Source organism: Homalodisca vitripennis, chromosome 1, assembly GCF_021130785.1.
Source record: "Homalodisca vitripennis isolate AUS2020 chromosome 1, UT_GWSS_2.1, whole genome shotgun sequence".
Taxonomy (NCBI): Eukaryota; Metazoa; Arthropoda; class Insecta; order Hemiptera; family Cicadellidae; genus Homalodisca; species Homalodisca vitripennis.
In genome coordinates this window covers 104,433,830-104,447,082 of record NC_060207.1, presented here as the reverse complement: position 1 = coordinate 104,447,082, position 13,253 = coordinate 104,433,830, and the positions used below count along the sequence as shown (strand labels likewise).

The following is a 13,253-nucleotide window of genomic DNA, read 5'->3' as shown; positions in this document are numbered from 1 at the left end:
GAATCAGCACCGCACCAACTAGTCGGTAGGATTGAGGATAGCCTGTCCGCCAAGGAATTGGCACTGTGCACCTTCATAGACATTGAAGGAGCTTTTGACAATGCTAAATTCACTGCGATGGTAAGTGGAGCACAGCGACGTGGCCTCGAGCCAGCTCTGTGCCGGTGGCTTAGGGCCATGCTGTGCTCCAGACGGATCAGGGCCGTCTCAATGAAGAGTCGCTTGTGATCGCACCCACAAGGGGATGTCCTCAAGGAGGCATCCTGTCACCTCTACTGTGGAATCTAGTAGTAGATGGTCTACTTGAGGACCTTACTAACAATGGAATCTATGTCCAAGGATATGCAGACGACATAGTCCTTATGGTACAGGGAAAATATACAAATGTTGTTGTTGATATCATGAATACCAACCTTCAACATGTACACAACTGGTGTCATGGAGAGGGACTGAAAGTAAATCCCTCTAAGACAGTAGTTGTACCATTCACTAGGAAAAAGAACCTAGAGTCTCTCTAGGCTGAAACTCGCATCCACACAGCTTAAATGGTCAAAGACAGTCAAATATTTAGGACTGACTCTAGACCATAAACTTACGTGGAACGATCATCTTAACAATATCCTACATAAAGCAAAGTGGGAGCTCATGACGTCCAGGAGACTTGCAGGAATCTCATGGAGCGTAAAACCCCATATAACACTATGGCTTTACAAAGCAGTTGTAAGGCCTCAAATCACTTATGGTTCATTAGTCTGGTGGACAAAGGTGAATCAGGTAACTGCTAAAGCCAAGCTCGAAAGCTTACAAAGGCTTGGCACAATCTTTGCAACCGGAGCATTTAGGAGCAGTCCCTCAGCGACCCTCGAGGTGGCTTTAGGACTTCTACCTCTTGATGTCCATATAAAAGCTGAAGCGTGTAAGTCAGCCTATCGGCTGATGGTTGCTGGCTTGTGGAGGAATGGCGCGTCTAACGCGAGCCATGGCGCCATCACTGAAGCTGTAAACCCAAGCGCTATTCTCGAAATGGTCTCCGACATAATGAGAACGGAGTTCGTATTCAATAAGCCATTCTCTGTTGACTTCTACTCCAGAGATGAGTGGAAATCGCAAGATAACATCCCAACAATAAGAAAGAGCTTTGTCTGGTACACGGATGGCTCGCTTATTAAGGGCAGAACTGGATATGGAGTGTTTAATCAATCCCCTAGAACTGCCCTTTGCGGCAGTTTGGGACGGAACTGCTCCATATTTCAAGCCGAAATCTATGGTATCCTGGCCTGTGCCCACCTAGGCCTTACCAGAGGGTACCAAGGAAAGAACATCTGTATAATGTCAGACAGTCAGGCAGCTCTAAAGCTCTTGACTCCAAAAGCATTACATCCAAGCTTGTGTGGGAGTGCTTTAACACTCTCTGCAAGCTTGGATCACGCAACTTTGTGCGTCTTGGTTGGGTACCGGGCTACACAGGCATAGGTGGCAACGAATGCGCCGACAGGCTTGCCAAAAGCGGAGCAAGCGTGCCATACACCGGTCCAGAACCGAGTTGTGGTATAAGCAAGTCAGCCGCTTACCAAAGTATAAACAAATGGTCCAGGAAGACACACCGCTTGCGGTGGCAGAGTCACCAAGGACAAGCACTCGGCAAAAGACTGCTTGCTGATTCTAGCTCCGGCTTCACCGGATGGCTGATAGGGCTGGGCAGGGATCGGGTTAAGCAAGTGATTGCCTTGATCACTGGACACGGCCACTTCAGGAAACACCTAAACACTCTAAACACAAAATGAGGACTCGGAGTGTAGACTCTGCAATAAGTCTGAAGAGACTGCAAAACACATAATACTGGACTGTGAGAGACTGGGAGCAAGGAGAAGGGCTCTTTTCGGTGATAAACAACCAGACGACGAACCAGATGCTAGTATCGGGGAAAAGCTTCTTAGCCTAATTAAGGGCACAAAGATAGGCTTACCCCTCTAACATCAAAGGGGCACACAATAAGCTCAGGTTGACGTGTGAGGATCTGTGAATCCACCCCAATACACCAACGCTAAAAAAAGTCTAGTAGGTGTTTTAAAGTGCTGTTAAATCATTTTTATAATGTCCGCCATATGAGGGGAGTGAGTTCTTGCCCATTTACAGCGCCTGCAGACTCGAAACGCAACTCCAGATTTTGGCTCGATTCTGCGGCCCAGAGCGCGTTCCATTAGTATGATTCGTTGGTATAGACTAAGTCTGCACAATTAGTTAAATTGTAGAAAATTTAATCGGTAAGAATCAGTCAAAAACCCTGACTAATCGGTTAAATTAAAATAACCAAACTAACCTGTTATTTTCATTCAGTTATTCCCACCACTAGTCCTCAGGTTCCTTCAATTTGCGATTGAAAAATAGAACACGACAAACGAGTCGACTCTACCGGGGCAGACGTAAACTAGACGTTGCCCCGACTCGAGTAGAAAAGAATGTCACTCGTCAATCGTCAGACTGTTGAGTCTGACTGGAGTTGATCGAGTATAAGTATATTCGACTCGTCACATCGCTATAATTAGCAATTAGGTAGTATATCACGAGCTCCTCATGCGTCACCTGGATCGGGTGATCGCACGATGCGGAGAGAAAGAGTGGGGACAGAGCCGAGCAGTACCGATAAATCCCGAAAATTTGAGTAGTCAGAGCCAAGCAGTTCCGACAAACCAATTGATTTTGTCTCCAATGTAACTAAGGCCCTTAACAATACATCATTCATTTGGGATTTTTTTAGACCTTAGTAAGGCCTTTGATGTGGTCAACCATGACATATTGTTACACAAACTACAGCATTATGGAGTCAGGGGAATTGCTTATGATTAGATATCGTCTTTCCTTTTGGGTCGCACTCAGTTGGTAGAGTTACCTTTTGTTGATGACTTGGGCTGCCTTCGTAGTCAGGCCTCATCTACATTGTCGGTGGATGAAATGTAAACGCTCCTTCAAATGTACAATACTATTTCATCTTTGAAAGCCAGTTCAACACCTGACGTTTTTGGAATGAGTCCTTCAATAATTAGACGGGTTGTTTCACCCTTAAGCCCTCCTTTAACTCAATTGTTCAACAACTCAGTTCTTCAGGGGAAGTTTCCGTCGGATATGAAGCTCTCTAAGGTCATTCCGGTTTTCAAGAAAGGCAGTAGGTCTTCGCCTCAACAATATCGTCCCATATCAATTTTACCAACCATCAGCAAAGTCTTCGAACGTCTCATTCATGTTAGACTAACAGACTTTCTAATCAGAAATTCCATTCTGAGTGACACTCAATTTGGATTTTTTGTTCCTTCTAAATCCACCACCGATGCTATTGCCCAATTTTCCAAATATGTATTTACTCATCTTAACAATCAGAATCACGTAGCTGGTGGTTTTGCGACCTCACGAGAGCGTTCGATACAGTTAACCATCTGAAACTCCTTAATAAGCTTGAACTCTTCGGCATCAGAGGTTGTCCTCTGCTGTGGTTCAGGTCCTACCTTTCAAATCGTTACCAGAGTGTTCAGGTTACCAACTCCTTTGGTACGGCACAGTCAGATTTCGTTGAGGTCTCTATGGGTGTTCCTCAAGGTTCTATCCTGGGACCTCTTCTCTTTGCCTTGTATGTAAACGACTTAAGCTCTTGTGCCCCTGAAGGTCGCGTCACTCAATATGCTGATCGCACCACGGTCATTGTTCGGGCAGACTCTTCAATAGCGTTAAATCTTCAATTAAACGCTACAATCGAGGTTTAATTAAGCTGAGTTTTTCAATTGCATCTTTCGTATTAAAATGTAAACCAATAAAATTGTTTTGTAACATTATATTTGGTTCATTGCATTTTCCAACTGCCTTAATCAAATAAATATAATTTGTACGTTACATTACTCTTCGTTAGAAATTATTCGATAATTGCCATGTACTATAGATCAGGTCAGCATTATAATTTATTGCGTACGCCAGAAGACACATGACACATATCAGGCTTGGTCGAAGTTGCATGCACAATTTCAAGTCTATAGCTTATTTTTCATTCTCGATATATCCAACAAACAGACAGAGAGCTATTGCTATAAGTTAAAACTTGATCGTAATAATTTGAGGTTATTAAAATATTGTATTTATTAATGATGTCACGTGCTATGTTAGGTATTTAAGTCAGGTAGTTGTCATTGATTGTGTCATATTTCTATAATTTGGTTTTGGTTGAATATTTACTCGTAATGATTACTTCAATAAATTATATAAATTAGTGTAATTGTAATTGTATCATAAATCTGTATATTCGTAGCATTAGAGATCAGTAGGACTAAATTATTTTCATCATCTGTATTACATAAATATTTCTGTAATATAAGTGTAATATATATTTCTTACATAAATATAAGTGTTTAAAATTGTAAACCATACATATACTCATATATGTTCTTAAACTGAATTTGTCAGTTACAGTAATATAATATAATTAGGAACATTTTGTATTTATTAACGATGTCACGTGCTATGTTAGGTATTTAAGTCAGGTAGTTGTCATTGATTTTATCATTTCTATAATTATGTTTTTGGTTGAATATTTACTCGCAAGTTTCTTTTTTGATCCCCTTAGTTTATTATAGCTATTACATAACTCTTATTACAGATTTTGTAGTGTAATTATTAATTTATTTACTACCAATTAATTAAGGACTTCACATTATAATGTGATGCTTTTGCCCTATTAATTTGAATATATTCCAATAGCACAAAAAATATATTTACCGTCGTTTTAAGCCTATATGTAAAATATGACGAAATTATGACATTTTATTCGTTGTGCACCATCTCACATTTTGTAAAGTGTCTTTGGAGTTATAAAGAAAGTTCAATATTAATATAATTAATTCGATATAACTTCTATGTTTTGCAGATATGTTTGGATATAAAACGACTCATTAATTCGTAAGATAATAGAAATCAGAACCGTTCCGAACTGAGGTCGCTATCAGCCTCGTGTTCAGGGTTTGTCGGCACTGCTTGGCTCTGACCTGACCAGTCTACGAATTTTCGGGATTTATCGGTACTGCTCGGCTCTGTTCGGCTCGGCCCCCACTCTTTCTCTCCGCCGGTCTTGATCACCCCATTCTTCCACTGCATGAGTAGCTCGTGTTAGTAAACCGTATGATAGAATAGAACAAGAAAACTCTTTAGTCAGTTTCTTCAGGTATGTTGTTTGTTGATTGTGTCAAATTGATGTTGAAGTGATACTATTCTTATTAATAAAATCCGGATATGATTTATCTAAGTTTTTGTAACAGTAGCCTATTTAAATTATGTTAAGTCTTGGTTAACCACAGTATTTAAGTATTCGGCTGGTTAAATTAGTACAGTAAATGACAACATAACCTATGAATCACAGACCCTAACCTAAAATAAACAATAACATATGTGTACGGTTTAAACTAACGCATATTTTTTAAATTTCAGAACATAGACTACGATAATGGCAGAATTAAATAGCGTTGTGAAGCTTTTTGAAGAAAAAGAACTAATCAAAGTTTGTGCACCAATGGTGAGATATAGCAAGTAAGTTGTATACATATTACATCTTAATGATATCAGCAGCTGCAGGGATAATGTTTACTCTAGCCATGTTAGCTATAATGATCTAAAACTACTTTAATCAGTTTCTTAAAATAGTATGTCCAAAAGATTTTTAGACATGTTTAAACATTTTTCATTTGAAATTTTTTTAATGAAGAATAACAATTAATGTTTTCTTAGAGGTTAGTATTGAAAATTTAAATATTATTTTGGTAATTCTGTACAATTCTCTATGTTGGTTCCCCTGATACTCCACTTGTTTATTATTTTTTTTGGAAATTATAAGATTAAATACCGAGGTGGCAAATCATGAAATTGACGTTAACGTATTCTGCCCATACTCCTGAACAAAAAATATATATGGTTTTAGGGGGTGCAAATGACAAATAACATGATTTTAGAGGGTATATACATAAATAGTTAAGTTCTTAATGTTTTAATGTTCTGTTTGTGTGCTGTGTCTGGATATCTCTAAATATTATCTGCGGGTGGGACTGATAGCGTATCTATTATCTGAGCGCTCTGGGGCAGAAGTCAGAGATAACGTGTACTGTAGGTTGGATTGAGTGAGTGCGTGACAATCATGGATCAACCATTCACTAGTTCGACCAATCGTAGTGAACTGGTATGTCGTAAATATTATCTGCGGCTGGGACTGATAACGTTTCTGTTATCTGAACGTTCCGGGGCAGTAGTCAGTGCTTCACTAGATATCATGTACTGTAGTTTGGATCGAGTGAGTGCGTGACGATCATGGATCAACCATCCACTAGTTCGACCAATCGTAGTGAATTGGTGTGTCGGAGTGTTTTGTCGGGCATGTTAAGAGTTTACATTTCGACCGAAACGAGATTATTTAGTTCCTGTATATTCAGTGGAACACACTAATGGTAAGTGTTCTCTATTGATGTCCATTTATATGTACGTATTCATATTAGGGGTATTCATGATTTATTAAGTTTTTTTACATAGTACTTAATTGCCTTTCCATAACAATGCAATTTATATTTCTGATCAGCCCCTCTAGAATTTGATATTTTACTGATAGGTACTATCTCGAGGGATGTTTTTCTTTCGTTGACATCAGCGCTGGGCAGCCGAAGCCCGTGCTGATCGCCGGAGGCACTCATCTCAACTCGATAACAACTAATTAATTTGTTGCTCGAAATTTAAGAAAAACATTGTTCATTTGAATAAAAAAATCTTCATTTCAGTATTATTTTTCATTTACGTTTGCAAAGATGGCGCCGTATCCGATGACGTCATCACAAGGTTGAATTATGGTCACAAAAGGTCACGTGATGCCTGATGTGGATGTAGAACATAGAAATATAGCTCCGTGCTTGAACAGTTGTTCCATTTTTGATGTTCTAGAACTTTGTTATTTCTCAATTCCACCCCGTCAAACCTTGTATTGTTTTGTTTTGTAGGACGATTCCAATAAGTTAATAGCGTGAAACTTGTATTTTGCCCCTCCGGCCGTTAATATGACAATTACCATTTTTTCTATTACACATGTATATGCGCATGCCCACACGGCGAAGATTCAAAAATCCAATAGTCTAGGTAATCCAAACATGACTTTCTATAATATTGTAGGATAAAAAGTAGAAGAAAATAAAAGCCATGAATAAGAATTGTGATTTTTGTTTCTTTAAAAAAATGAAAACTAACATTTTAAGATTTAATTAAGAATATTTACCACATATATACACCACTTTTTATCATATTAGACTTAACCTAATTAAAGATGTGAACGCCAGCACCGCATAACCATCACGTCAATCTTGTAGCATCTGCATATGAGAAGAACGTCTTGATCTTTATTTTTGTTGACCATTTAAAAAATGTGTTTTCATTACTTAGTTCTTGATGATCATTGCGCAATCCAGTCTTGGAGATTCTGCTTCTTTACATCCAGGGATGTGTCAGACAAGTAGAAGGATGTATTCTATTTGTGCCGGAACCAGAAGATTAGTTTCTTAGAATATTAAAGACTTCAAATTTTTTTATGCTTGTGGATCAATCTGTATTTCAATTTCCCCATGCTTCTGCACTCTTGGATAATATCTCTGATTATTACGTTTTTCAACATGTCTTTGAAAAGTTTTTTTCGAGCCTTCAATTAGTGTTTAAAAAAATTTAAAGTAATATAATTTTATGTGTTGCAGTACATCTTGATCCATGAATTGAAGGAGTGAGGTTACAGTTGGTGGCAGAAAATGAGTTTTGAGTTTTCTATTTTTACTAGCATTGAGTCAGATAGATGAAAAGTTTTTTTATAAAAAAAATGCTGTTATAAAAGGAACAAATGTATTGTACCATTCCTTCAAGAGATTGCTATTTATTTTTGCCTTCTTTGACGCTTATAGAAAACCGGAAGATAGTTCATGTTTATATTTTTCAAAACACAAGGTTTTTAGATTTTTCAATCACCATGATAATGTTTACTCTAGCCATGTTAGCTATAATGATCTAAAACTACTTTAATCAGTTTCTTAAAATAGTATGTCCAAAAGATTTTTAGACATGTTTAAACATTTTTCATTTGAAATTTTTTTAATGAAGAATAACAATTAATGTTTTCTTAGAGGTTAGTATTGAAAATTTAAATATTATTTTGGTAATTCTGTACAATTCTCTATGTTGGTTCCCCTGATACTCCACTTGTTTATTATTTTTTTGGAAATTATAAGATTAAATACCGAGGTGGCAAATCATGAAATTGACGTTAACGTATTCTGCTCATCCTCCTGAACAAAAAATATATATGGTTTTAGGGGGTGCAAATGACAAATAACATGATTTTAGAGGGTATATACATAAATAGTTAAGTTCTTAATGTTTTAATGTTCTGTTTGTGTGCTGTGTCTGGATATCTCTAAATATTATCTGCGGGTGCATGAGTGTTAGTTTATGATTAGTTGTGATGTTATTAAAAGCCAAAATTAGATGTTTATTATTTCTTTTATAACCCTGGGGCAAGCGGTTTCTCTTTATGGGCCAGACTTTTGATTGACAGGGCTTTAAAGTTAAGACCTGACTCGACGGCATTGTATGTCTGCTAATACGAGTACTCTGAGTTGTCTAAGTCTGAAAATTCATTTAAATATTTAAGTGCATTAGAAAAGACAGCATATAATTTTACTCCTGTAGCCGATAGTCAATGAACATTGAGCGCTCTTTTCCAATGGTTAACCATCCATAGATAGAAAACGTAAATGTGAAAGCTCCATTTAAAGTTTTATTTGTATGTTGTATTGCTTTTTCTTGGATCAGTTTATCACTGATAAGGAACATCTGTTTTCGTTCCTGTGTAAATCACAAAAAGTTGCTTCGTCAACCTTTTCATGAATCGTGGTATTGTGCTAGTGTTTTAGTAATTGTTACACCTATGAACTATTAAATACTTGCAGTTTTTTTCCAGTCACTAATTCTGGCTTTACTTACTCCAAATTCAACAGCTAATTTAGTTGCAGAACTTCATATTTATGTGGGTTAGAGCAATTATACTCTAACAAGTACTATCCTGCATACTCTGTCCATGTAAATCTGCCTTTAAAGAAGATAGAAAATTTCTCTGTAAAACTCCAACTCCAACAGTCATCTCCCACACTAGACTAGACGTATCTAATTACCCTTGCACCCCAGAATCTCAACATTTGCAGTTAGTGATGTGTCGCTCCTGGAAATCCATAAGGTTGCCCAGATTTAAGTGACACATTGGTTTTTGCTGTACCCAATGTGGGTTCAACTAGAAGGTATAAAAAGCAAAAGGGGAGTGTCTTCACAGCTAATAGATACTCACTTTTAACCTATTTTTAGCCTGTATTTACTACTATTTATATACTACAGCAGAGGACAGCTCTCTACTATTTAAGGTAGAGGACTGCTCCACAAAACCAAACATACCACATTCGAGTAGAGGACTACTCTGCTTATGATATTTAACAGAACAGGTGGAATAGCACTCCTTAGAACTAGAAATATTAATTATATTATATTGTGGCACAGAACTACTCTGTTTAATTTTCAGTGAAAGTTGTGGAATAGCACTCCAAAGAACTAAAATTGTTAATCACATTGTGGCAGAGAACTGCTCTGTTTAATTTTCAATGGAAGTTGTGGAATATCACTCCACAGGACTAAAAATGTTAATCACATTGTGGTAGAGAACTACTCTGTTTAATTTTCAATGGAAGTTGTGGAATATCGCTCCACAGGACTAAAAATGTTAATCACATTGTGGCAGAGAGAACTACTCTGTTTAATTTTCAATGGAAGTTGTGGAATAGGGCTCCATAAAACAAAAGTATCACACTCTTGGAGAGGACCACTCTGATTATTGTATAGACTAACAAGATTGGTGAATTAATGCTTCTCAAAGCTAAAACTATTAATTCATCCAAGGGGATATATATATTATACATATCCCTCCTTGGAATATCTGGCCGGGATGTTGTCAAGGCTACAATCCATTACATTCTTCCAGACAGTAGGGTTTCCAGGGGACTGAATCTCCTTGACATGATTACAGGACAACTTTTAGTACTTTCTGGAGGTAGTTAGTTCAATACAGTTTTATGGACAATGCAATGAATAATTTTCCATCAGGATGTCATCAAGAAAACACTCATTGCTCTCAAAAGTTAGAGAAGCCTGTTACTTGATACATGGCATACTGTTATCTTATTTATTCTTTATTCCAATGGTTAAAAAAATGTATACAATAAAATGAAAACACTAACTAACAGCATTTGAAAACAAATTCATTGTAAGCTGGTTCAAGGGTAAACATGTTCAGGCCTTGGTGACTGCAACTTGTGCGTCACTTGTTTATGGTTTTGGCTTTTTTATCATGATCTAATAATATTCTTAGTTTAAAACTGATTATTGATGATGGATAATTTGAAAAGATAACTGTCAAACATTTGTCATCATTATATCTTAGAAGAATAAAACATATTTTGTAGTCTTATCATGTGTGCTTCTCCTCATTGTTATGAATCTAAGTTACATGCTTGTTTTTTTTATATGTAACTTGTTATGTTGTAAATTCTTTTCATTTAAGCGAGTTCACCATGCATTAATTTTAGATGGCTTAACCCTATGTAATTAATTTTTCACCTGAAGAAAAGGATAGGTTCCAATCCTCATAGTGTTGTAACACATATCAGTGCAATTGTCCAATACCTTATAATCCTATATAATGATTTATCTTAGTTACTGATACACAAGCACATAGCATGGAGATTTGTTTATTTGGACCTCTAAGACTTTTAGAGTGATTGGTTTCTATAAATTAGCCATACAAGTATTATAATTTATTTTATTGAGTTTCAGCTACTGTAAATTAACTGTTTCAAATCCTTGCCTGTTTTACAGATGTTTCACTCAATATTAAGTGGGAGATTGTTGAGATGGTTCTTGTGAAATGTATCCCTTAGTGTTTTGTACTTTCTTCACCAATATTAGGCCAGCATGAGGTATGATCTGTTAACTCTGATAACAATGTAGTTCTTTTGAAGTAAAAAAAGTTCTTTACATTAAATTGATTATACTCAACAATTGTAAAGCTAAAAAAATACTATGACCTAAAAAAGTTTGGAACTTGGGATTGCACACACTGTTTTAGACTGGAATTAAAAATGTATTACATTAGTTTTTATAATATTAAATTTTACAGAATGTGCTGATATGATAGTTGTATTAGTTTTTAATGTTTTCTCTTGATTTTCAGTAATACATTACTAAACAAATTTCTTAGGAAAAATAATTAATTGAAATATTCTTGAATTTATTGCTTGATTGCGATGAAAGTTGTACATCTAGTAAGCTGTTTTTTCCATAAAATAAAAAATGTGTTTCTTGTCACAGGTTACTCCTTGTGTACTTTGATAATAGTCATGGTAATATTATTTGTGTGCGGAACGAGTAACCCTTTACTAGTTCACTTCTACAACCATATGGCTTCCTATTACACTACTCTTGAAATAAATTTGTCCTTTTTCAGAGCAACTGATATCGCACGATTTTTAATAATCTATTGCTTGGAATGAATTCAACCAAACTTTACTTGTGTGTGAATCGAGTAACCATTTGCTTGTTTCGTGGCGATTGATTCTCCTACTGATGCTATCTTGGCAATAAAGTTCTAATAGTTTTCCCAAACTAACCTAGAATGCTCCCATAATATCAACTACTGAGGTTTGTTGCGCAACAAGTAATATGTTACTCAAATTGCTCAATTATAATATTCCTAAATATGTTACCAATAACCCATTATACACCCAAATAATGTTCATGAAATCTTAATAACACAGTGAACGTGCTAAATATAATTTTTGAATAAATTGCAGTGAGTGTCAGAAAACTGTGTGTGCCACAAAACTTGCTGTTGTCTTCTTCTCTTTGCATATAAATGCTCTCTGCCCATAATACATGAGATACTTTGGTTCCTTTAGTCTATTCATTTAATTTAATTGTTCTCATTAAAATATATAGATAATTGATTGTGTTCTATTTTGGTCTATTTATCAAATATATTTTGTCATTGATAATGGAAAACAAATATACAAAGTTTTTTCCAGGTATCCCAACCGATGAAAGACAAAAATTAAAGGAAATATTTGAGTATCTAGATAATTATTTAACTGGTCTCTCATCCCACATTGTTCCATCACAAACAAGGGAGATTATATACTTTTTTACAATTTGATTTTTTAATTCTGTATCGTTTATAATTTATTTTTTAGCTATAGTACACTTTTAGCTTGTAATAGACCAATCAATATTCATAAAGTGTGATAATAGGTGAAGGTGGATACTTTAGTGTCTACAGGTTATTGTAATATTTTATCTGTTACTTGAGGCATAGCTTACATTTCTCATCAATAGGAATTCAGTATCTCAGAATGCTGATATGTTCACAAAATATCTCTTGGTTCAGGAAAAATTCCTTACCTTAGTATTTATCTTTGATATTTATGCTTTTCTCAGTTCAAAGTGCAGAAAAGACCAGTAAACAATACTGTACTAATCCTCATAAGATACAATGAATGGCACTATAGGGAAAGACTCGTGAGCAATCTGATATGCACTTTTGTTTTCAATTCTGAGCTGTTACATATTTTTCAACCTGTACACTAAATGTAGTAAAACCTACCTAGAGCTCAATTTTTTGTATTTAATGAAACTGAATTTTACTACAGAAATATATTTGTACAAGAATGGTTTTCTACATTTAAAATTATTATAATTTTGTTCATATAGGGTTTCTAAAATTGTTGTAGGTAATGTTAGGTTATTATTAATCGTCTGATATCACAACACAGTACCACTCAATAAAGACCAAAATATTAATGATGTCTTAAATCTTTCTCTGAAAAAATCGGGTCTCTTATCATACTGAAAGCCAAAAGTTCAGTATATTGCCAGTTACATAAAGGTTAGATATAGATCTACGATAAATAATGTGATGAAAGGATTATCAAACCTTTCAAATACCTTGTTAGTTAGGCGTGCATGCCAAATTGAGAACTCAAAGCAAGGAATAATCTCAAATTAGACTATAGTTTCACATACCAAATCTGTATATGTGCCATTAACATCAATACAAGTAACGCTAGCTGCAAGTATAAGATATGTATTAATATTTGAATTTTTATTTGTCT

The 13,253-nt window shown here is 35.7% G+C and overlaps 1 protein-coding gene across 2 annotated transcripts in view; it reads left to right on the top strand.

The window, feature by feature from the left end:
- Positions 1-5,062: 5,062 nt before the first annotated feature.
- Positions 5,063-13,253, top strand: part of LOC124368557 (tRNA-dihydrouridine(20a/20b) synthase [NAD(P)+]-like) — a 30,622-nt gene continuing 22,431 nt past the window's right edge. The window contains exons 1-3 of one of the 2 annotated variants that reach the window (XM_046825807.1): positions 5,150-5,200; positions 5,464-5,562; positions 10,966-11,066. In XM_046825807.1, coding sequence (XP_046681763.1) covers positions 11,062-11,066 — 5 coding nt within the window. In that variant the 5' untranslated portion in view covers positions 5,150-5,200; positions 5,464-5,562; positions 10,966-11,061. Of the gene's footprint in view, positions 5,201-5,463; positions 5,563-10,965; positions 11,067-13,253 lie in introns of both variants that reach the window. The other variant, XM_046825802.1, reaches the window with a different exon arrangement.